The sequence below is a fragment of the Kogia breviceps genome, chromosome 4 (assembly GCF_026419965.1).
Source record: "Kogia breviceps isolate mKogBre1 chromosome 4, mKogBre1 haplotype 1, whole genome shotgun sequence".
Lineage (NCBI taxonomy): Eukaryota > Metazoa > Chordata > Mammalia > Artiodactyla > Physeteridae > Kogia > Kogia breviceps.
Window position 1 is genome coordinate 165,632,510 of NC_081313.1, and position 22,746 is coordinate 165,655,255.

The 22,746-nt window shown below is 44.2% G+C and overlaps 1 protein-coding gene across 1 annotated transcript in view; it reads left to right on the forward strand.

Moving 5' to 3' along the window:
- The first annotated feature begins 13,302 nt into the window (after nucleotides 1–13,302).
- The window catches only part of DOCK2 (dedicator of cytokinesis 2), a 420,075-nt gene continuing 410,631 nt past the window's right edge, over nucleotides 13,303–22,746 (forward strand). Inside the window, exon 1 of the mRNA XM_059061186.2 lies at nucleotides 13,303–13,431. Within this exon, the coding sequence (XP_058917169.1) occupies nucleotides 13,389–13,431 (43 nt within the window). The 5' untranslated portion in view covers nucleotides 13,303–13,388. The remainder of the gene's footprint in view (nucleotides 13,432–22,746) is intronic.

Consider the following 22,746-nt stretch of genomic DNA (forward strand, 5'->3'; position numbering starts at 1 on the left):
CTATGAAAACTGTCAACAAAGTTGGGGAACATAGGATAAATTTATGTTTAAACGGTATATTAGTTACATTTTATTCAATAAAATAAAATGTTCCATAAAATTTCAGGTGAGATATTCTAAATTTAAAGCAATGGATCTAAGTGCTAACCTGGAAGAAGTGTAATAACTGGGAAAATAGTGTTTATTGTATATTTTTTCGAGGTATCCCACCTTAATAGTTATCAAGATGATGAAGAAAGATATATTGAAGCATATTATTTGACAAAGTAACCAATAACTCTTTGAAATAAATTCATTCCAAGTTTCTTGACTTTGTGGACACCTTGTACAATAAAAGTTTCCAACACTTATTAGCATTTTTCTATTTCACTTAAGTAGCAACATGCAAATGACTTAAGATTATGTTGGTCTATATTAGGTGCCTCTCTTATTTGATGGTTTTCTTTGATCTTTATCTTGCTGACTTGCCACAGAAGGAGGACATCAACCATGGTGATTGTAGCCTAGTTTCACATTGTGGCTTTGGTGAGTAGTTTTTCCCAGAAATCCGGTATCTGTTGCTTCCACCCCCACACCAATTCTGTGATCCACTTAATACGCTGTGATACACGACTTCCTACTTATATTCGTTAGAGTGGATTTTGTTCTCTGTGACTGAATTTCTCGCACATTGATCCTTTTAGAACAAAAGCACTTTAGGTCGGGACTTCCCTGGCGGTCCAGTGGTTAAGAGTCCATGCCTCCACTGTAGGGGGTACGGGTTCGACCCCTGGTCGGGAAACTTAAGATCCTGCATGCTGCGCAGTGTGGCCAAAAAAAAAAAAAAAAATTAAATTAAATTAAAAAATAAAATGTTTTTTAAAAAAAGCACTTCAGGTCAATTGGATTCAAATAATACTTCTTAGGCTGGACTTTGAAAAAGAGTCATCAAAAAGAGAATAATTCTCATGGTGTACTTAAATTTTGGTTGTGGTGTTTATATAGAACATGTGAGGGTAGTAAGTGTGTTTGGCATCTGGGATAAAGATGTATGATCATGAGCTATTTCTGCTGCACAGTCCCTCCCACACCAATAGTCTACTCCAGTGGGGACTCTAAGCCCTAGACTCTTAACCATTTTTTCATTTTCCATCATAAAAGTCTTTAATTTTCCTTAACTAAGTTAGATTCTGTTATCCATAATTAATCCCTCTCTATCTCTCCTCCTCTGAATTCCCCTGGAAAAACCCCAAACTTCAGTCAAACCCCACTCAGTTTAATTCCGTTAAACTCTTCCCCTACTCCAGTGCTTCTCTGCTCTGGCTGCACATTAGAATCACCTGTGTATCTTTAAAAGTCTGCTGGACTCTCATCCCAGACCAGATTAATCAGAATGGGGTAGGGGGAGAGGACCTGAGGTATGAGTTAAGTTTTAAAAGCTCCCCAGGTGATTCTAATTGTAGCCCCAGAGTGGCAAATCACTGGTCTAATTTATGTCTGTGGCCGATAGATGAATGTGGCAGAAGAAAACCACCCAATCATCTTGACTATCTCACTTTAATCTCATGACTGGTGGGGTCTTATTTTCAATTCTTTTTTTTTTTTTTTTTTTGCGGTACTTGGGCCTCTCACTGCTGTGGCCTCTCCCGTTGCGGAGCACAGGCACCGGACGTGCAGGCTCAGCGGACATGGCTCACGGGCCCAGCCGCTCCACGGCATGTGGGATCTTCCCGGACCGGGGCACGAACCCGGGTCCCCCACATCCGCAGGTGGACTCTCAACCACTGCACCACCAGGGAAGCCCTTATTTTCAATTCTTCAAGATGACTTGCACGTCTTTTTCCTTTACCTTCTTTCATTCCTTAATCTCAGCTGATAACCTTTATAATTTATTAAGAAAATAATAATTAACATTTGTTTCATGCTTAATTGCTAAATACTAATGCTCTACATGTTGTCAAGCATTAACTCATTTAGTTTTCTCAGCTCTCTGCAGTAGATGCTGCAAAATAGCCCCATCTTCAAGATAAGGAAACTGAGAAACAGTCCCCTAGCTGGTACTTGAAGAAATTTGCCTTTGAACCCCATGAGGCTGATTCCAGAATCCAGCTGTCACCCACCTCACAATACTACCTCCCATTGTATGCTGAAACAAAGAGAAAAGAAGTACCTTTGTTTCCTTCTATCTCATTTACCTATTAATCTGAGCCTGCACTCATGTCTTCTGCCTTCCCCCTTTTTGTAGCAGGTGACTCTGTGTACCCCCATCTAAAGACGTGCTTCCCATTTCACCTCCAAACTCAAGGACTTGTCACGTGTAATGACCTCCTCCCCCTTAAGCATAATCACTTTTACCCCTCATGCCAGGATCATTCCCATCAGTCTGCAAACATGCTCCAACGTCTCCTCTTGCATCAATTCCGGTCTTCCCAGAAGCAGATTCTAAGACAGAACTAGATATGCAAAAAATGTATTGGAAGATTTTCCTCACAGACCACCTGTGAGAGAAGATGGGGAGAAGATTGGGAGAGCCATCCGATTGTGATGCAGATTTGACCCCAGTAAAGATGAGAGAGAAAGAAGGAAGGAAGGAGGGAGGGACAAAGAAAGGTCTTGGATTGAATTGCAACTCCAAGAAAGTTTTGGCAATACTCAGAGGGAGTCCTTAGGCCAAAGTCACTAGTCAGAGGAGTCCTCTGTCATGGAGGGACATGCCTGTCTTGTTCTCCCTGCCACTTCTGGCCACTCGCTGTGAGCAGCCCATGGAACTGTATAGTCTTGCTGTGATTGTGGAGGGAAGATTTTCAGACCACAATACCTGGGACCATAGTCAATTATGTTCTTCACCGTAGGAGATTTAAAAGGCACATTTCCACGGTCACCGCACCCCTTTTAACTTCTTCGTTCTGTGGTCTCCTCTAGCTACCATCCCATTTTCTGCTCTTCTTTCCAGTAAAACTTTAAAAGAGTTGTTTATACTTACTTTCTGTTTCCTTATCTTACATATCTTATATTTTTCTCCTTAACTAACTCCAGCCAGGTTTTGTCGTTCCTCTCCACTGTCTCAACGACTGTTTTCCTCTTCTTCCATTTAGCTGGAATACAGCCATGCAGAGTAAAGGCTGGAAATTTCCCAAATTTCCTTGCAGTTAGGCGTGGCCATGGAACCAGGTATTGGCCAAAGGAATGTGAGCAGAAGTGATGAGTGCTATTTCCCAGCTATGCCCTCCTCTTCTCCTGTCTCCCTTCCTTCTCTCTGGCATGGGATGCTGTGGTAAGCCATCTCAGGCCATGCATTTAATGTTTATAACCCTGAGGGCTGCTGGCATAGCAAGAGAGAAGGAGCTTGCATCCCTGCTAAATTTATAGGGCTGCAATGACAACTAGGACTTCATGTAATAAAAAGTAGGCTTCTATCCCGTTTTAGCTAATTTTATTTTGGGTCTCTGGCTTTGTCTACTTACATCTGTCTATGGACCCATCCACTTCATAAGCAAGTCCTGCAGACACCAGCTCTGAAATACACCTTGAATTTGACTGCTTTGCCCCACCACTTTGACCCAGTGTACCATCATCTTTCCCTGGATGCTGAAACAGCCTTGAACTGGTCTGTTTCTTCTATTCTTGACCTATAGAGTTTATTTTCTGACTCTATAGGTCAAGAGAATAATTTTTAAAAGTAGATTATTTCACCTCCTACTTAAAATCTTCCAGTGACATTTGTCAGTGCCAGTCATCAAAAGACCACCAGGAACATGCCTAAGGTAGAGCAAGTTGGGTTTTTTGCTTGTGACTGTACACCATGGGGAGCCATAAAGTGTCTGAGTAAGAGGGTGTTAGAAGGAACTTCATTATAGGATTTGGGCTTGTGTTGATGATTTTGGGTAGTGCTTAAGGAAGGAGGTTTAAGTCTATGATTAAATATATTAATAAATCTCATCTATTTTAAAGGATGGAAGATGAGAACAAAGCTAAACTTGAAATTGTTTAAAAGAAAAAAGCAGATGCTCATATAAGCCATGACAGTCATTTTTGTGATTTATGCAATGTTTGTATTTCTCTGTGTTTTGTCATGATTTCAGAGTGATCCTGTTTTTGTCTTTATCCATCATGACCACAAATTAGCCTTGTCTGACGTTCATGTTCTGAGAAATTGTTGATGTTCAACAGATCACCACAGCCTAACTGTGAGTGCCAGGGGCTGCTTGTCTCTTTCTTACTTCCCAGTCCACTTAGAGTAAAATTCAAATCCCTTACCATGGTCATCAAGGTCCTACAAGACCTAGTTCCTCCCTAATTTCCAAACTCATCTCCTACCATGTAGTCACTACAGTCCTGTAACACTGGTCCTTTTTCAGTTTCTTGAATGCTTCAAGCTTTTTCTCCCCCCAGGACCTTTACATTTGTGTTTACTTCTCCCTGGAGCACTCTTTTGCCATGTGTCCTCTCTTAAATATTACTTCCTCAAGGTGACCTTCCCTCATTTTCTCCTTTTCTACTCCCCCAAGACACCTTATATCATTTCTCTGTTTTATTTTCCTTATTAAACTTTATTGTGTACCTGTTGATTTTCTGCCTTCCCTGGTAGGCTGAAAGATCCATGAGAGAAGGAATATGGTCTCTGTCATTCACCAAAGTATATCCTTGGTGCTTATCACATTGTTTTTCACATGAAGGGATCTCAGTAAATGTTTGTGGAGTAAAGACACACTCAACCTTGAGGGATGGGTGGAGGGTGAGTAAGTCAACAATTATAGCATGGTGTGCAGATGTGCACTGGACTTCTTAGGGAAGAGACAGGCCCAAATTGTTGGAGGTCTGTTGCCAGAACACAAGTGCTTTTGAGGAATCTGTTGTCTCCTATCGAGCCATATACTTGCTGTGATCTTGATTTGTCCAAGAATGAGATTGTTCAAGAGGCACCCTTGGCTCTAGCAATTTACTTGTACTTTGTACAAGAACACATACCACTTATACTTCTGAAACGAGAGGGCCTGACTCGGTTGGTTTGCTATCGCCCAATACAAAGCCTCCTTACTGGTCAGAAAACATTAGCCACCTTCATTTCCAATACACCCACCAGGGGTCACAACTCAAATGTCTGCAGGGACTAAGGAAGCATCTTATATGAAGTAAATTGGGTTTGTTTTCTTATGGCAGCTTAAGAAGAACTCTTGATACAGACCTACATCTAGGACAATTCTCCATGTCTATATGCATATATACCCTCCCCCATGTTTCATGAAACATATACCCTCTTGATCTCTCTTGTTATCCCACTTTTGATGGAGCATGAGCTCAAGTGGTTTTGTTTGTTTGTTTGTTTTGGGTTTTTTTGGTCTTTACCTTAAAAAAAACAGTAGTGTATATCTAATGATAAATGGCAGTTGAGACTTGGCATCAGTACTGGGGGAGAAGAGAGAGTGCAGGGGACTGTGACTAACTAGAGTGCATGCTCTGGCGAAAGAACAGCAACTAAAGTCACTTCCACATAATTTCTACCTTCTGGAAATGCAGACCGTAATTGCCAGATCTTCACATTTATTTCAAGAAAACCTAGAAGTTTAGGTGAAATTCCTCAACTGTTAATTGTTGGCAATTTTTTAAAAAATTAAACACTGTGAGAATAAAATGCGCTTGTTAAATCCGTCATCATCCAGATTTGGCTTTTGGACTTCTGGGGCTGGACCTCTGTTAAATGTAGATGAGGGACCAGTCAGTGCTAATCAGGCATGAACAAGGAACCGGGTTGATATCACTGTGTACACACTATGAATTTTGGCAGCTTTGCCTGGAGTTTCTGGACAGAACAAGCAGTTGAAGAGTCAAGATAGCAGTTCATGAGAATGGGCTGCTGCGTTTTCCCAGGAGGGTTGTCTGACTGGAGGAGAAGTTGGGAGGTAAGGGGTGGCTACAAAGGATGTCTTCCCAGAACAGCTTATTCTAGAGAGGAAGAAGGGGTGGTGGTATTCAAGGAAGGACGAGAGCACACAGAGATGTGAGAACTTGTGGCACTTTCAGAGGGCTTCAGACAGTACCATGTGACAAGACAGCACCTCTGCCTTGTGGTGTCCTGGGTATAGAGGGATTTGTGTGTGGGCGTGTGTGGTGCAGGGAGGTGTGAGAGTGAGAAGGGGCAATGCAGGAGGCAGGAAATGAAGCTGTAGAGGAGAGCTAGAATCTGATCACGAGGGGTCTGTACAGTGTTCTTAGGAGTTACCCCCTATCCTAAAGGATGTGGAGGATGCACTGAGAGATGTTTTCTAGGGCCTTGACTTCTTGGTCCTGCAGTTTAAACAGATTCCCCCTGGCAGCCCTGTGGAATGTTAATTAGCAGTAAGGCTTGGGGGTATTAACATTTAATGGAACAGAGTGAATCCTTTTAAGCAGGAGAGTTTTTTTTTTTTTTTTTTAAACATCTTTATTGGAGTATAATTGCTTTACAATGGTGTGTTAGGTTCTGCTTTACAACAAAGTGAATCAGTTATACATATACATATGTTCCCATATCTCTTCCCTCTTGCGTCTCCCTCCCTCCCACCCTCCCTATCCCACCCCTCTAGGTGGTCACAGAGCACCTAGCTGATCTCCCTGTGCTATGCGGCAGCTTCCCACTAGCTATCCACCCTACGTTTGGTAGTGTATATATGTCCCTGCCACTCTCTCACTTCGTCACAGTTTACCCTTCCCCCTCCCCATATCCTCAAGTCCATGCTCTAGTAGGTCTGTGTTTTATTCCCGTCCTACCCCTATCCTCCCTCACCTCCGATCTCCACTCCCACATTCACTTCTAGAGATTTGACGGTTACCTTAAGGCACATTATTTGCACGCCTCCTCATCTGCAGGTTGTCTTTGTTGTTGGTGTTGCTTGCTCCCTCTAGTGCAGCCGTAGTTACTCCTGGTCACTCATGTCTTCTTACCCTGAGTCTTTCTGGTCTTGCTAGGGACCTGGAGTTTCCTCCAGTAAGTAAAAGTTAGGTAAGTACAAGTTTTAGCTCCAAACTATTTGAACTGCTCAGAATGTGCTCATAGAAGCTATTTGCCACGACTGTTACAAGTAACACAAGAAGGATAACGATAACAATGTTGACTTATACCGTGGAGCCTGCAGTTCCCAAAGGCTTCCACATGGGGGACACCAGTGAAAGGTGAGCCAGGAGATCCCTTGACATTTACCTACTGACCTGCCAGTTCTCCTTCCAGGCAGATGTCTCCTTACCCTGGGCCCAGGTGTCCTCTGGCTGAGAGTCAGGGAGATACCCAGGGATGGGGGCCCATCCTCTTAAACTATATAGGGGGCAAGCTGGGAGGCACCATAGTGACCCCAGTGGTGCCCACTGAAGGCTTCCCAAGGCAGAAGTGGGAGGAGGGCATTTCAAGAACTTGAGGCAGTGACTTTTTAGTAACTCACCATTTCTATATTTAATCATCATTACAGCTATACTAGTGAATTGTAACAGAATCTCAGACCTGAATCTACGATTCTGAGAAAGATGGACAGTGACATCTTCCCCCTCTGCTGTGCCTTAAGGAAAGAGGTTTCTGTGATTTCTCTAAACATGGGTCCAGATGGATTTCTTTGGTCTGCACTTGAGGCTTTGCATGACACTTTAATGTGGCATATCTTGATTTCACAAAGGTAGTAAAATCTCCCAAGTTACCAAAAACCTGCTTTGTTTATCTTTTCTAGCTTATATTGAGAGTTTGAGGCAGCCACAGTTGCTTGGGTAAAGCATCCTGGAACTAACATGATGAAGAGATTGGAAGGAGGCAAAACTGGAGGCAAAGAGCTCAGGTCTGAGATTCAGATGAGGTGGATCTTGGCAAGGTAGTGCTTTGGAGCAGAGGGCAGATCGGAGAGCTGTTTTTGAGATAAGCATTTGCAGTGAAAGGGAGGGTGAAGTGGAGGGTGATGATACCAGTCTAGGCAGTCATGATGGTTGACAGCTATAATAAGGAGTCTCACCCCTCTGGGCTCTGTTAACTTATTAACAGAAATGGGGATCATAATGGTGCCTACCTCATATGTCTACTTTGAGGATTAAATGAGATAACGCATGTAAAGTGTTAAATGAGGGATTGGCTTGCAGTTAAGTGCTTAGTAAATTTTAGAAACCTTGTTTTCATCAGGAAACTGAGGCTTAACAAGGTTAAGTAACTTCTCCAAGCTACACAGCTATGTAAGTGATGGAGTTGGGATTCTAGCATATCACTTGGAGCACAGAGTCTACTCACATCACCTGTTATGTAGAATAGAAAAAGAGGGATGACAGGTCTGGGGTGTGGCTATGGTGATGAGCTTGGTTTCAGAATTGAAGACATTAATATGGGGTGGGGAAGGGAGGTCCAGGAAGCAGTTGGACACATGAGTCTGGACCTCAGGAGGGGTCTTGGCCAGAGAAGTCCATGTTTCCAAAATCATCTCTCAGAGTCTATGCAAATTTATAGTCATCAGTGGTGCACTACCTGATTGCCAGGTATCTGGCAGGTGGTGGTTAATAAAATTGTGAGACCACGATACTTGTAAATTCTTTAAGTGGTTTTAGTCACATTTTTATATTTGACCGTCAGTCTCTCTTGCCAAAATGTTTCCATGGTGCCAAAGAATCATTATAATAAAAAGCCTATATTTCAGAAGTAGAAAAGCCATATCCTAGTCAGTATGAAGCTTAAAGATTTCTATATTATAAACCATTCCATTAAGAAGTTAACCTTCACTCAAAATAACTTTCTAAACTTCATCTCCTTCAACTACAATCAGTTTTTCACCTCTTTTAATATGTTGAATAATTTGTTACTCTAACGTTATTAAAAAAACCCAGATTCCTGAGTCACAAGCTGAATAGGGGGAAAATCTTAAGTATTCCTCAAGTCCTAGCCATATTTACCTTCTGGCGTCACCACCTACCTTTGTCCCCCCCATCAAGTACCTTATCACACTGTTGTTATGAACTTGTCTGCATGTATGCCAGAAATCTAAGATGAAAAAACAAGCATCTTTTAGATCCCTCCCATGGGTTTATGAAGACAACAAAATTGTACCAAGGGATGACAAACTATGGTTCATTGGCCAACTTTGACTCAACACCTGTTCTGGTATGGACGATGAACTAAGAATACTTTTTACATTATTCAAAAGAAGAAAAATATTTCATGACATGTGAAAATTATATGAAATGCAAATTTTATTGTCCATAAATGAATAAAGTTTTATTGGAATACAGCCATGCTCATCATTTACATATCATCTGTAGTGGCTTTCACGCTACAGTGGCAGAGTTGAGTACTTGCAACAAGGATGGTCTATGGATGGTGCTCTCATTGCTCTGCAGTGCTGTTTAGCAACCTGCAGATCTCAGGGATGAGGTTATAGTGCCACCTGTTTCAAGTACCATGCACATCACTATACAGAAACACTTTTTAAATTTTGTTTTATTTTGTTAACCAGCACAATAGCCCTCATGTCAAAACAAAACAAAAGAGAATAGTGGGATCCAAATGTCATGCTTTTAGGTCACAGTGGAGTGTGGATTATTTTGTTATAGGATGAGACAGGAAAGCATCATCTTTGTTGTATAGTGACACTACAGCTGTGCTAAAAGAATATGGTCTAACAGAGTAAGCCGTCATCACAGCATTCCCAACTGTAAGAAAGGAGTTGCCAGAAAAATTAGACTATTTAAAACAGAATATCTCATAATAGCATAATTTCTCCATTAAAAATAAAAAATGAAAATGAGACTGTACCTAATGTAAGTGCCCTGGTGGCTCATTTATTAACCAGACAAGGAAAGATATTTAGTGATGGTGAGTTGATTAAAATATTTTTGATGGTAGCGGCAGATGAAATGTGTCTAGAGAAAATAAAAGTTAAGGCTGTTAGCCTTTTGGTGACAGTCATTGTTTGAAGAGTTGAGAACACGGAGAGCAACATCAATAATCAATTTAAAACCATGGCAGATGATTTCTAGTGGTTTTCCTTGGCTCTTGACAAGTTGACTGGTGTTACCAGTACAGCTCAGTTGTTTATTTGGCAAGTCCCTGCTGAGTCTGAAGTCAATGAAGAGTCAGCTTCTATGAATAATCCATGTGGAAAAACTATGGTCAAAACTATTTTCAAAGAAAATGAGGAAACACTAATTCAGTGTAACCTGAAGTGGAATCCGCTAAGATGTATTACAACAGTTGATGATAAAAATACGTGTGGAGCAGGAAAAGGCTTTTTGGACAAATTTACAAAGGTGTGAAAATGTAAAGTGTTTAAAGCCTATCCTAATTTATTGTAATATTAATCAGAAGGTACTTTGTGGAAGATATTTGAATCTACTGTGTGTTATTGAACCCGTTGTGTCAAAGGTGATCATTATGTCTCCTGGACTTAACCATTGTCTGTTTTGTGAACTTTTGTCAAAAATAGAAGCTGAATATTCTGACTTGCCCTATCAACTGCACAGCCGTTTGATGGCTTAACAGATAAGTCATCTGTGACTTTTTGAGTTCAGGATTGAGATTTCTTTAAAAAAACCAGCCCTCAACCACTATTATTGAACACTGGATGACTTGGGAAATTAGCTTCTGCTGCAGATGTCATAATGTTTCTTAATGGATTCAACCAAAATGACAAAGCAAAACAATGGTTATCTGCAGAAAACGGGGATAAAGTCATTTTGATGACAATTAATGTTTAAATCACAAGCGAGATCAAGCGGCCTAAAAAACTCCCTGTGTTGTCAAAAATTAAAACAGAAAGTGAGATCTCCATTCCTACAAAAATTTCAATGAACATATTTTCCAGGCTCAAACTATAGTTCCATCATTGTTTGCAGACCTCAATACAAGTGTAAAAGTAATTTTTAAATTTCAAATCCATTTAACTGTGCAATTGAAGGGTTTCCATTCAGCAATTCCACATCCAGCAATATAATAAATGGTGTGCTAAAAGGCAAACATCAAGAGACTATTTAATAGAATTTTATAACTGCCTTCTGAGCAATGAAAATGCTTAAAAGCTTATATACATGGATTAATATCAGTATTTGACAGTACTTTGAGATTTTCAGCCAACTGCAAGAGTTAGTCAGCTATAAAATTTAAAGAGCACACAGTTCACACAAGACCATCCTCACTTCTGACACTAACTGCAAGTTTGGAGGAGTTCCCAAAGCTACCTTTAGTGTCAGTAATTCCCTCGAAGGACTTGCAGAACTCATTGAAATTGTTACTCTCAGTTACCATCTGTTACTGGTAAAGGATGAAGATTTAATTCAGCCAAGGGGAGATGTACATAGAGCAGAGTCCAGGGAAGGACCTAACATTTTTGTTGTCCTCTCCACATGGGGTCAGGATGCTTTATTTTCACTGCATCAGTGTGTGACCGTATGTGTAGAATATTGCCAACTAGCAAAGCTCTCCCAAACCTTGGTGTCCAGAGATTCTTTTGGGGCTCTATCATGTAGGCAAGACTTTCCCCCCCATGATTTCCCCCATGGTTCATCTTAACCTTCAGGGCAACTGATACCATGTGGCCCAAAGCCTCACGTACATCACATTATTGGTCTTTCTGACATGGTCAGCCCCCACCCTAAATCATATTTTTAGTTTGCCCAGTGTGACCCAAGTTTCCCAGGCAAACCATGACATTCCAAGAGATCACTTCCCAAAGCTGAGGACAAATACCTGGCCATTTGGGGGGCAAGATTAATTCTTTACTACACACCACCTGTGGGGAAAGCCGTTTTCAAAGATGAAATGCAAATTGTCATTACAGATCACCATTAACAGATGAATAGTTGCCATCAATTTTGATAAGAGAGAACACTAACTTTGAACTCTAATGGGGTGTAAAAATGTGATCTAAGCTTGTTTTCTGTCTGTTATATAAGTAACTACATGATATCCTTGATTTTGCCTGTTGGCCTGCAAAGACTGCAATATTTACTATCTGATCTTTTACAGAAAAGTTTGCCAACCTCTGGTGTTTAGTCCAATTTGTAATACTGCTCTGATGGTTAGTTTTATGAGTCAACTTGGTGAGACTATAGACCCTAATTATTCAACCAAACACCAATCTAGGTGTTGTGGAAGTAGTTTGTAGATGTAAATAACAGCAAATTCTACCTGGGGACAGCAGCTTCAGCTCCTGCCTGAGAGTTTCCAGCCTGCACTCCCTACAGGCCTGTCGTATGCATTTCAGACTTACCTAGCCAGCGCCACGTACACAAGCCAATTCCTTGCAATCAATCAATAAAGCAATCAGTCAACACACATATATGTCCTACTGGTTCTGTTTCCCTGGTGGAATCCTGACTGATTCAACTGCTCTCTATAAAAAATACTACCCAATTTGTGCTGCTAGACAACTGAAAAGGGAATAACTTTAGATAAAGTGAAATGAATAGCTTGCTATAGCTGCCTGTCAGCTGTGGTATTGCCTAATCTATCTTGACTCTCTAGTGCAAATCAGAAAAGGGCTGTGAGAGTTATGAATAAAGAAAATTCAGGAAGACTTTAATTCAGTCTTATCACTGTGGTTCAAAGAGATATTTTTGCCTCTCAACAGAGTCTATTCCCAGAGCATTTTCTGAGAAATGTCTCCATTAGCCTTTACTCTAGGACTTATTTCCCAGGGTCCACTGTTGCTGGCTATTAGAGCACTCTTGACTTCCCGGCGTTGTTGATAAATTCTGTGCTTGTATATTTTCAGAGGAGAGTTTCCTGAGCTTTTATCAGATTTTCAAATGGGCCGTGGCACCAAAAGGATAAAACTCCAACTGACCTCCCCTCCAGGTGGATGTTTAACTCCTATGTCGACTACTGCATGTAATATCTCCTCTAGTCATCACAGTAACTCCTGGATGTCATCTGCTGCATGTTTTGTCTTCTCTACTTCTAGCAGTAATCATATGAGGTAGGTACCAGTATCCCATTTTATAGATGAAAAACACGGAAGCTTAGAAAAATGAAGTAATTTGTCCTAGTTTCATAGCTGTAAAGCATCAGAGACTGGATTTGAACCCACATCTGACACTAAAGCTCCTGCTAGGTGGGAGGGAGCTCGGTTAAATCACTAGGTTCAGTTACCAGGGAACTTCCTGCACTTGTGGTGATGGCCTGGGTGACACCAGGTATCTGCTTGGCCTCTGCCAGCTTGCCTGGGCAGGAGACAAGTTGGAGGTGGCCCCTAAGCTTTGTGGGGGCTTTCTAACCCCTAGCCTTCTACTATGCCCCTGCCCAAAGGGAGGGAGGAAGAGGAGGAGGAGCGGGTCACCCTGGAGAGGGGAGGGCGGGCCCTGAGAGGGAGTTTGAAAAGAGGAAGGAAGTGGGGCCCGGCAGAACGCCTAGCCACCCCCTGGCTGCTTCCCCACAGGACGACGCGAGGTGCCTGCAGCCCCCACCCCCCGGCCAAGCCATGGCCCCCTGGCGCAAAACTGACAAGGAGCGACATGGAGTGGGTAGGTGTGGGCATGGGGTCCTCAGCAGGGAGAAGGGCAGGTGGCCGGAGAACCGCATAGGAAGAGGCCGGGGAGCCAGCGGTGCGGACGTGGGCTCAGAGCGCCGACTCAAGGTTTGAGGGTGCAGCGGCCCCCTCAGCCTGCTGTGGCACCAGCTGGGAAGGAAAAGGGAGGCAGGGGGAGATGAAGGTGGGTGCCCTGCCCAGCAGGCTACGCCCAGCCCGCTCCCTCTCCTGCTGCTGCCACAGGGCTACCCTCTCTCTCCAAACGCGAAAAGAGCTCTTAGCAGCCTGGCTCTGCATCAGGCTCCTGGCATTGCAAGGACTCCTTCACCCCATCTGGAGACTTGGCCTCTTGGAGGGAGCATCATTCTATCCCTTGGCTGAGCCTGGCCCGGCCCAACGTGCCTCCCTCCCCCGCTGCCCAAAGCGACACCCATCTGCTTGCTTCCCCTGCCTGTTCCTCCTGGGTCAGATGACTCTTATTTGGCAGAGCGTCCAGAGGGCTGTGCAAGCTGGGGCCGTAGGGCTGGAGGGCAAGACCCTTCACTCAGCCCCAGAGAGCCCCTGGGGAGAAAGGCTCCCACCGGGTTATAGGGGCATATCCAAGAAGCCAGCCTCATCAGCTTCAGCCATCTAAGCTCCCAGAGGCCTCTGCCTCAAGCTCAGGGCCGGAAGTGGTGGCTGGGGGAAGGGAGGCTTCAGGTACTAGGACTCTTTCTACTAAGTGGCACCCGTGATGCAATCCCCATAGATTCACTGTGGTTTTCAAGTAAGTGTAAATTTAAAAACCACTCTGTGGCTTGCTACACAGGCAGATACCAGATACCACCCTCAGAGATAAGGATTGAACAGGTCAGATGTTGGAGGACCCAAGGGCCAAGAGTAGGGAATGATGTAGGGAATCCCAAGGCCACTGCTGGAGAAACACAGTCCTGGAGGGCTCAACACTTATTCATTCACTTACTAGGCTCCAAGCGCTGTGGAGTGTTTAAAGATGAATGGTCCCCATCCAAAGAGCAAATAATATTCCTTACCCTGAAGGAGGCTCAGTTTCTCAGTTTCTCCACCTCTATTGAACTAGACTCAGTAACTTTTGAACTTCAACGCTTCTCTAACTGTGGCCCTTCCAGGCTGAAACACCGCTCAGGCGAAGATGGGGACTGATAAATGGAGCAGACCATTATAGGTGGAGGGACCAGTGTGGTCTAGGAGATGAACGCTGGACATGAAGGGACTATGCAGGGAAGAAAGAGCATATCCAGCAAAGAAGAGTGGTAGCTCTTTTCACCTTGAGCGGAGGGTGAATTGAAAGGAATGATGATGCTCAAAGTAAATTGGAGCCACATTTTGGAAGGCTCTGAATGCCAGGCTAAGAAGTTGACACTTTTTCCGTCTAGGCAATTGGGAGCCATAGAGGCCTTCTGAGCAGGGGAGGGACATGAGATTTGTGCTGAAGCCAGTGTGGAGGGAGGCTGGGTGGACAGAAGAGCAAAGGCACCTGGGTGGCAGACAGGGATGGTATTGGTGGACCAGGATAATGAGGGCAGTTAATGGGGGCAGTTGAGTGTGGCAGAAGGGTCCCACCCTCTGGTCGAAGGGCTGTAGTGTGTTCCTGCTGTGTAGGCCCTGTGCTGTGGTGTGAAGCTCATGGGCTCTGGTGCCTACTCTTGGATTCCAGCTTCCAATGCTTCTGAGCTTTGTGAGCTAGGCAAGTTACTTACTCTCTCCAGGCCTCAGTTTCCTTGTCTGTGTATTGGGAGTAATAACAGCACCTGCTTCCCAGGGTTGTGGGAGGACTGAAGGATAATAATCCATATAAAGTGCCTGGAGGGCTTCCCTGGTGGCGCAGTGGTTGGGAGTCCGCCTGCCGATGCAGGGGACACGGGTTCGTGCCCCGGTCCGGGAAGATCCCACATGCCACGGAGCGGCTGGGCCCGTGAGCCATGGCCGCTGAGCCTGCGCGTCCGGAGCCTGTGCTCTGCAACGGGAGAGGCCACAACAGTGAGAGGCCCACGTACCACAAAAATTAAAAAAAAAAAAAAGTGCCTGGAATGACAATCGTATAAATCCTCACTAAATGTTATTAATTATTATTTTTAGCCTTTATTCTCTGCTTAGGAGCCCAGTTCAGGACATGACATCACAGGATGGGAGGGGGCTACTGAATGAAATAAGGTTTTCACCCTCCTTTGCTGAGGCAATCTCACCTATGTGCTCAGAGACTAGGAACTCTGTTAGGCTCCAGGCCCAGGGGATTCTTCTGATGGTATAACTGAGAGTTTTCACACCTACCTGTGAAAATTCTGTTTGGGGCTAGGAGTCAGAAGGTGTATGACCCTTTAGGGGGCCACAGAGCACTTGGGAGGTGTCTACTTATCAAAGGATCTCTTTTTCTCTGCAGAGGAATGTCAGAGGTAAGGAAGGTAATCTCCAACCCTCCTCTGTAGACTCCAGGTAGTTGGAAGGGAAGGATAAGGCTTAGGTTATGATGAGACAGGGGACTGGAGTCACCCAGCAGAAAGAACTGTGGCCTGAGAGTAAGGAGTCTGGGTTCTAGTTCTGACAGTATCATCTTTGCAGGCAGGTCTGTGCTCTAGTTTCCTCACTGTAAGTCTAGGTATTAATACTTTTGTCTTTCAAGACGTTCTTTTAGACGAGTATCTGAGATAATTAGTATGGGGGCTTGGAGGAAAACGAAGAGCTAGAGCCATGTAATAAGGATTAGGGGGTCCTTGGAACATCTCCAGAGTCCCAGCCAGCCTAACACAGGAAAACCTGAGCTTTGCTTTCCCACTTGGTTTCCTCTTCCTCTGGCCTAGCTGACGAGGGCTGCTGGTGTCTGTTTGTCTGGGGGGCTGGCTTTTCTGGGGACAGCTTCATCACCAGAACCGCTTGGCTTCTTTCTCATCTTACTGTCTGATGAGCAGCCAAGGTGAACCTCATGTAGATCCCTGGCCAGGTCCTTTTTTACTTCCTTGATGGAGCTTTAAGATGTGATCCATTAGAGTTCCAGAGAGGACCCTTGGGTAGAAGTGAGTTAAGAGTTTCCACAGACAAGAGAGTGTAGCTATGAAGAAAAGACACAGCCTCTACCCTTGAGGAGATATGGGTAGGGTTAGAAGCTTGGGCTGTGGGTTCAAATGTGGTCCTGTTTCCTCATCTTTCCTCATTACTCCTACTTTATGTAGGAGTAATAATGGTAATATGGATCTCATGAGATCATTGTGAGGATTGAACGGGATGACGCATGAAAAGCGTTAATAATGAGACTGGTCAATGAAAGTTAGCGACTGAGGTCAAGGGGTGTACCTAATAGGTGCAGAGCCAAGAGAGACAGGTAATGCGCCCTAATGCCAGGTTCAGGACAGTCATGCCTTATAAGAATAAGTGTAGTAATTTATGGTTTACAAGACCAGTCGTGCCTTATAAGAATAAGTGTAGTGATTTATGGTTTACAAGACCCATTCTCATGCAGTATCTTTGTCTGGCTTCAGAACATCTATGTGAGGCAGCGTATTATTATTCTCATTTTACAGACGAAGAGTTCCAGAGTTCACATAACTTGGAAGTACTTGGGCTGGGCCTTAAATTCAGTTGTCTTCAGAGACCAGACCCTTTGCACAACACTAGGAGGGAATCTGGGAGGAGGAACATCATAGACAAAGGCAGGAGGTTGGAATGGGTGTGGCTTTTGGGTCAATAAATAGTCTGCTTTGGTTTTAGTGGATGTTTGTAGAAATAAAAAATAGTTGGAGAGGTAGATTATGGTCAGATTGTGAAGGGCTTTGAGTGCCAGGCTTATAAGTTTGGACTTTATTTTGTGAGCAGTGGAGTTTTTGAGTAGGTGTGTCACCTGTAAGAAGATAATTTAATCACTGGGTGGGGGGGCAGGGGTTAGACATAGAGTGGAACAGCGGAGGGTAACAATTTGCCTATCTGCTGACTGCCTCATTAGTTAATCCCGCAGGAATCCCCTTATAATTAACATTTCCCTTTGGCTTTTACTATCTTAATCCTCTCTGCCTGAGACTCTTGTCACTGGTCAGAGCTTTATCCTTGGAGGAGACAATGGAAGACAGAAAAGGAGGAGGTAGAAAGAGCAAGTAACAATATCAGTTAGGGATAAGTATGACTACAGGTGACAGAAAATGTCCAAAGTGGTGGCTTAATCAAGCTAGAAGCTTATTTGCCTCTCATGTAGAAAGCCCAGAAATGGTCCCTGAGGAGGCGGTAGCGTGGCTCTTTCTGTCTCCTGCACGGTTTCCTTGGCACGAGGCTTCTGCCTTTTGAACCAAACTGGCTGCTTAAGCCTCTATTGTCAGGTCCATTTTCCAGCCGGCAAGAAGGATGAAGGGAACAAGAAGGACATGACCCTGCTCATTAAGGACACTTACTTGAAGGCCCACTGGACACTTCCTCTTGTATCCTTTTGGCTTAAAACCTAATCACATGACTGAACCTAGCTGCAGTGGAACCTGGAAATGTAGTCTGCAATGTAAGCAGCCATGCACCCAGCTAAAAATTCAGTGTGCATTCCTGAGGAAGGAGGGGAATAGGATATTAGGGATGATATTTTAGTTTTCTCAGGCAGCCATAACAAAATACCACAGACCCGGTGGCTTAAGTAACAAGTTATTTTCTCACAGTTCTGGAGGCTGGAGTTCCGAGTCCAAGGTGTTAGTAAGTTGATTTCTCCTGAGGTCTCCTAGGCCTGCAGACAACTGTCTTCTCCTTGCTTTGTCCTCATACGGTCTTCTCTCTGTGCATGTGCACCCCCTGTGTCTTCTCCTCTTCTTAGAAGGACACAAGTCCTGTTGGATTAGGGCCCCACCCTAACGGCTTCGTTTTAATTTAATCACATCCTTAACAGACCTGATCCAAATATGGACCTTCAGCATGTGAATTTGGAGCAGTAGGGAGGACAACACCTGGATTCCTAACAGTTGACCTGTGGTTTACGGTATATTTAGGGATTGTAAAAGAAGCCTTCAAGGCAGGGGTTCTCAGAGGGTGAGTGCAGAAGAAAGGTTTGTTTACCCTGAAGCTGGGCCTGCTGGGTAGATTTGTGTAGGGGCTTCGGTTATGCTCAGAAACCTCTTCTCCGCGCAGATCATCTCGAGTTATGGTTGCGTATCTATGTGTGGTGCTGGGGAGTTATTGCTTGGTTCCTTCGGAGGGCTGTGAGGGACAATCTGATCTGTCCCGTGTCTCTCCCCTAGCTTCGAGTGGCTTGCTGGCTGGCAATCTTTGGTGTCCCATGGCTTAGTAGAAGTATCACCCCAGTCTCTGCCTCTGTCTTCACGTGGCGTTCTTCCTCTGTTTGTGTCTCTTTCCAAATTTTCCGTTTTAATAAGAACACCAGTCATGTTGGGTGAGGGCCCACCCTAATGACCTCATTTGAACTTTATTACTTCTGAAAAGACGATCTCCAAATAAGGCTGCATTCTGAAGTGCTGGGAGTTAGGAATATAACATATCTTTTGTTTCGTGGGGTGGAGCACAATTCAAATCATAACAGGCTCTGCAAAAGTTGAGAAGGGGTCTGTTTCGCATCTTGATTGGGGAATACGGATGAGTTCGAGACCTCTCCCTGGTCCAGGGATGCAGGTGATGCTGTTTCCTGGACAGATCTGGTCCATACTGAGATGGACAGATTTGGAGTGTGCAATGGGTGATTGAGTCCCTGCAGCACAGACTCTTACTACAAGGAACAAAATCCACCTAAAGTAGTTCAATTAAAAGGTATGTGGTGTGTAGCTGTATGTGAGGAGGGAAGTGGTGTGTTTTAAGCATCAAGGGAAATCAAACAGAAATCCAGGAAACATGAGCAGCAGTCCTCTGGAAAGGCCTGGTCTGAGGAGACTGGAAAACTCTGCCTGTCTTCTCATGGCTTCCCAGCTGCTCTAAACTTATGAGCTCTGTTCTCCTTTCTCTTCTCCCCTTCATAACTTTCCTATTCTGAGAACACCACAGTGGTGGCCCCAGCATGCCACCTACCTCAACCTGGCATGACTTTGCAGTGCCAGCACCCTCTGAATCCTCTCTCTGTGTTTATTTGTTCAAAGTCCTGAGAAGATCTGAGTGGACTGACTCACCTTTTCAGTAAAGGCCCCCCAAGTCAGAGGTCATCACCAAGCTAAGAACGGGCCCCACTCTGAGCAGGGTGCTGCCTTTTCCAATACACCATGGTTATGGGGTGGCGTCATGAGGCTCGCAGGAGTCGTGGATGGGGACAGATTCTTGGAGTAGGAGGCATGAGTCAAACATGCCTCCCGGTCACACCCAGGACAGAACTCTACTACAGAGGGGCCACTTAACACTGCTCTTGCTGCCAGAGTTAATAGCTAAGGAGGAGAGATAGAGACCATCATTTACTCACCAACTTGTTCACTCATTCACTCATTCATTCTTCATTTATTTCTTAAATATTTATTGGGCATTTCCTATGTGCCGGGCACTGCACTAGATGTTGAGATTACTAGAATTTGGCCAATATGGTTCCTACCCTTTTGGAGCTTATAGTCTAGTGGGGAAGACAAAAAGAAACTTGTGGAAAAATCAATAGGCATATCACTACAAATGGTGATATGTGCTGCTGTAGTAAAAGAGTTTGTCTCATGAATGAGAGTATTGGGGGGAAGGAATCTTAAATAGGATGGTCTCAGAAGGCCTCTGAGGAGCAATGGGGAAAAGAATTGCAAAGGAAATGCCTAGAGGGATCTTAGTACGTGTACCTTGGCTGTGGAGGCCAATTGTATCTTCGGACTGGTCCCTGGAAATTAGTCTGGTGCAACAAAAACACATAGATTGGGAATCTCATTCCTTCCTACCACCAATTCTTAGGTGCCTGGGCTGCCTATTTTTGGATGCTTCAGCAACTTGGGATTGTTTAGGAGTGCCTGCTGGGCTGGCTGTTTGAGTTCATTTAAGTAGATTGTCCTAATCCCTAGGTTTATGGGAACTACATTAGTTAGTGGCCATCTTGCCCCCCACCATACTGTTTGAGTTTGAATGAGCCTTGACAGACTGTGTTTGCTAAGCTCTGCTTCCTCCTGAGTTCAGCATCCTTATATTGCTGCTCTATTTTGAGACAGACAGTGTAGTCACCATAATATTCTGCTAATTTCTGGACCTTTGGACTTCTTTTTTTTTTTAAAGCTTACAGGCCTTTAATATTCAATTACACATGGGTGCCACAGTCTGAGTTTTGCACCATATGTTCTGCAAATGGTGAATGCTAGTACTTAATGCCACCCAACTCCAGAGGAATCTGTGTGGAGGCACCACAAATGTTCCCTTTAATAGGCACTCTCTCTTTTCATTCCATTTTCTTTAATTAGTGTGAGTTGAACAACAGTCAGGCTGAGTTTGTCAACATCTTAAGTCTTACTTGTTTTCAGTTTTCCTTGGAAAAAGTCATCCATCCCTTGTCCTTCTGACCCCACTGGGACACTGTCAGCTTCTGCACTGATTTAAAGCTGTGCAGGAGGGGGATGTGACTGACAGTGTGGGCACTTTTCCAGACCCCTCTCCAGACATTGCCCCAGGGCACTCTGTTCCCCTGACAACACATGATCCCTTGGGTCAAATCCTAAACCAGGATGGTGAAGGGGACCTAGGTGGGCCATGTGACTTGCACAGATGCCTCAGCATCCAATACAAGGTCTGAACAGAGCCAATGCTGAGCGGGCACTTGTTGGGGTAGATTAAGTGCTAGCAATGTCAGGTCCCAGGAGCCCACGACTGCTGCAGCAAAGGGGCACACCTTGTGCCAGCTGGACCCTGAGGATTTGCCCGGGAAGGGGGATTTTGCTGCTTGCCTCACTGGTGGTGGTGACAAGTTAGTTGTCTCAGGAAAAAGTGTTCCAGGAAGAATAAATAGCCAATGCAAATGTCCTGAGGAGGAAACCTCTCTGATGGGTGGGAGGCCACTGTGAATGGAGTAGAGTAACCTAGGGGCAGAACTGTAGGAAATGAGTTCTCTGAAGAGAGGTTGTATTGAGTAGTGCGTGGTACGTGTTATAAGGACTTTGGCTTTTAGTCTGAATGGAAGCGGGTGGGGCACTGTAGGGTTTGAGAAGAACTGCAGAATGTTCTAATTTTTTTTTTAACTTGGTTTTTAACTGAAGTATAGTTGATTTACAATGTTGTATTAATTTCTGCTGTACAGCAAAGTGACTCAATTATACACACACACACACACACACACACACACACACACACACACACACACACACAAACACACTCACATATTCTTTTCCATGATGGTTTATCCCTGGATATTGAATAAAGTTCCCTGTGCTATACAGTAGGACCTTGTTGTTTATCTGTTCTATACATAATGGTTTGCATCTACTAATCCCAAACTCCCAATCCATCCCTCCCCTGCCCCCCGCCCTTGGCAACCACTGTTCTGTCTTATTTTTAAAGACTTCTTCTAGAAGTTTTATGGTTAGTAGATAGAGGGGAATTAAAGGTAGAAGCAGTGAGGCCAGTACGGCAGTCACTACAATAACCAGGCAGGAAATGGTGGGGGACCCGCCAAGGATGCAGCAGTGGAGGAGGTGAGATGTGCTTAGCTGTATGTGCTGTAGGTGGGCAAACGGGATTTTCCTCATGGACTGGACGTGGATATGAAAAGAAGAAAGTAGTTAAGGGTGACACCGTGGTTTTGGTCTGAGCAGCTGGGAGAATGGAGCTACCTACAGCACTTCCTTAGTTAGTCCCCTGATCTAAGTTGTCATCGACATTGTCATAAATAATAACATTGCCTCAACTTTTTTCAGTCCAGTCCATTTATAAAGCACTTGTGGTACCATGTTTAACCCTCTTGGCCACCCTGAGAGGTAGGTACTTTAATCTTCATTTCAGAGATGAGGAAACTGAAGAGCAGAGAGCTTTAAGCTCTTGCTGAAATGCAACCTCTTTCCAGTGGTTTTCTTACACCTCATCCATCCCTGGAAGAAATGTCTTCTGCTTTATCAAAATCTTCATTTTTCACCTTGTCTTTTAGTTGTGTGACTGCAGGTCGTCTCCCCCACTGGATGGCTTATTGTCTGACGGCAGAGCTCTGTTGGGGGTCGAATTTGATTCCATCTGGCTCTGTGATACTAGCAGAAGCATGGTAGGTTTCTGCTAGTACCACAGAAGGTACTAGCAGAAAAGATCATCGTTACTGTAATGCAGGGCCCTTGGGAATCCAAACACTCTTCCTATAAAAACATGCACATGTGCAGTTTTGCATTACAGTTTCATTAAGGCCCATTCATGGAAGCCAGTTAAGGACCCTGCTAAAACGTACTCAGTAACTAGA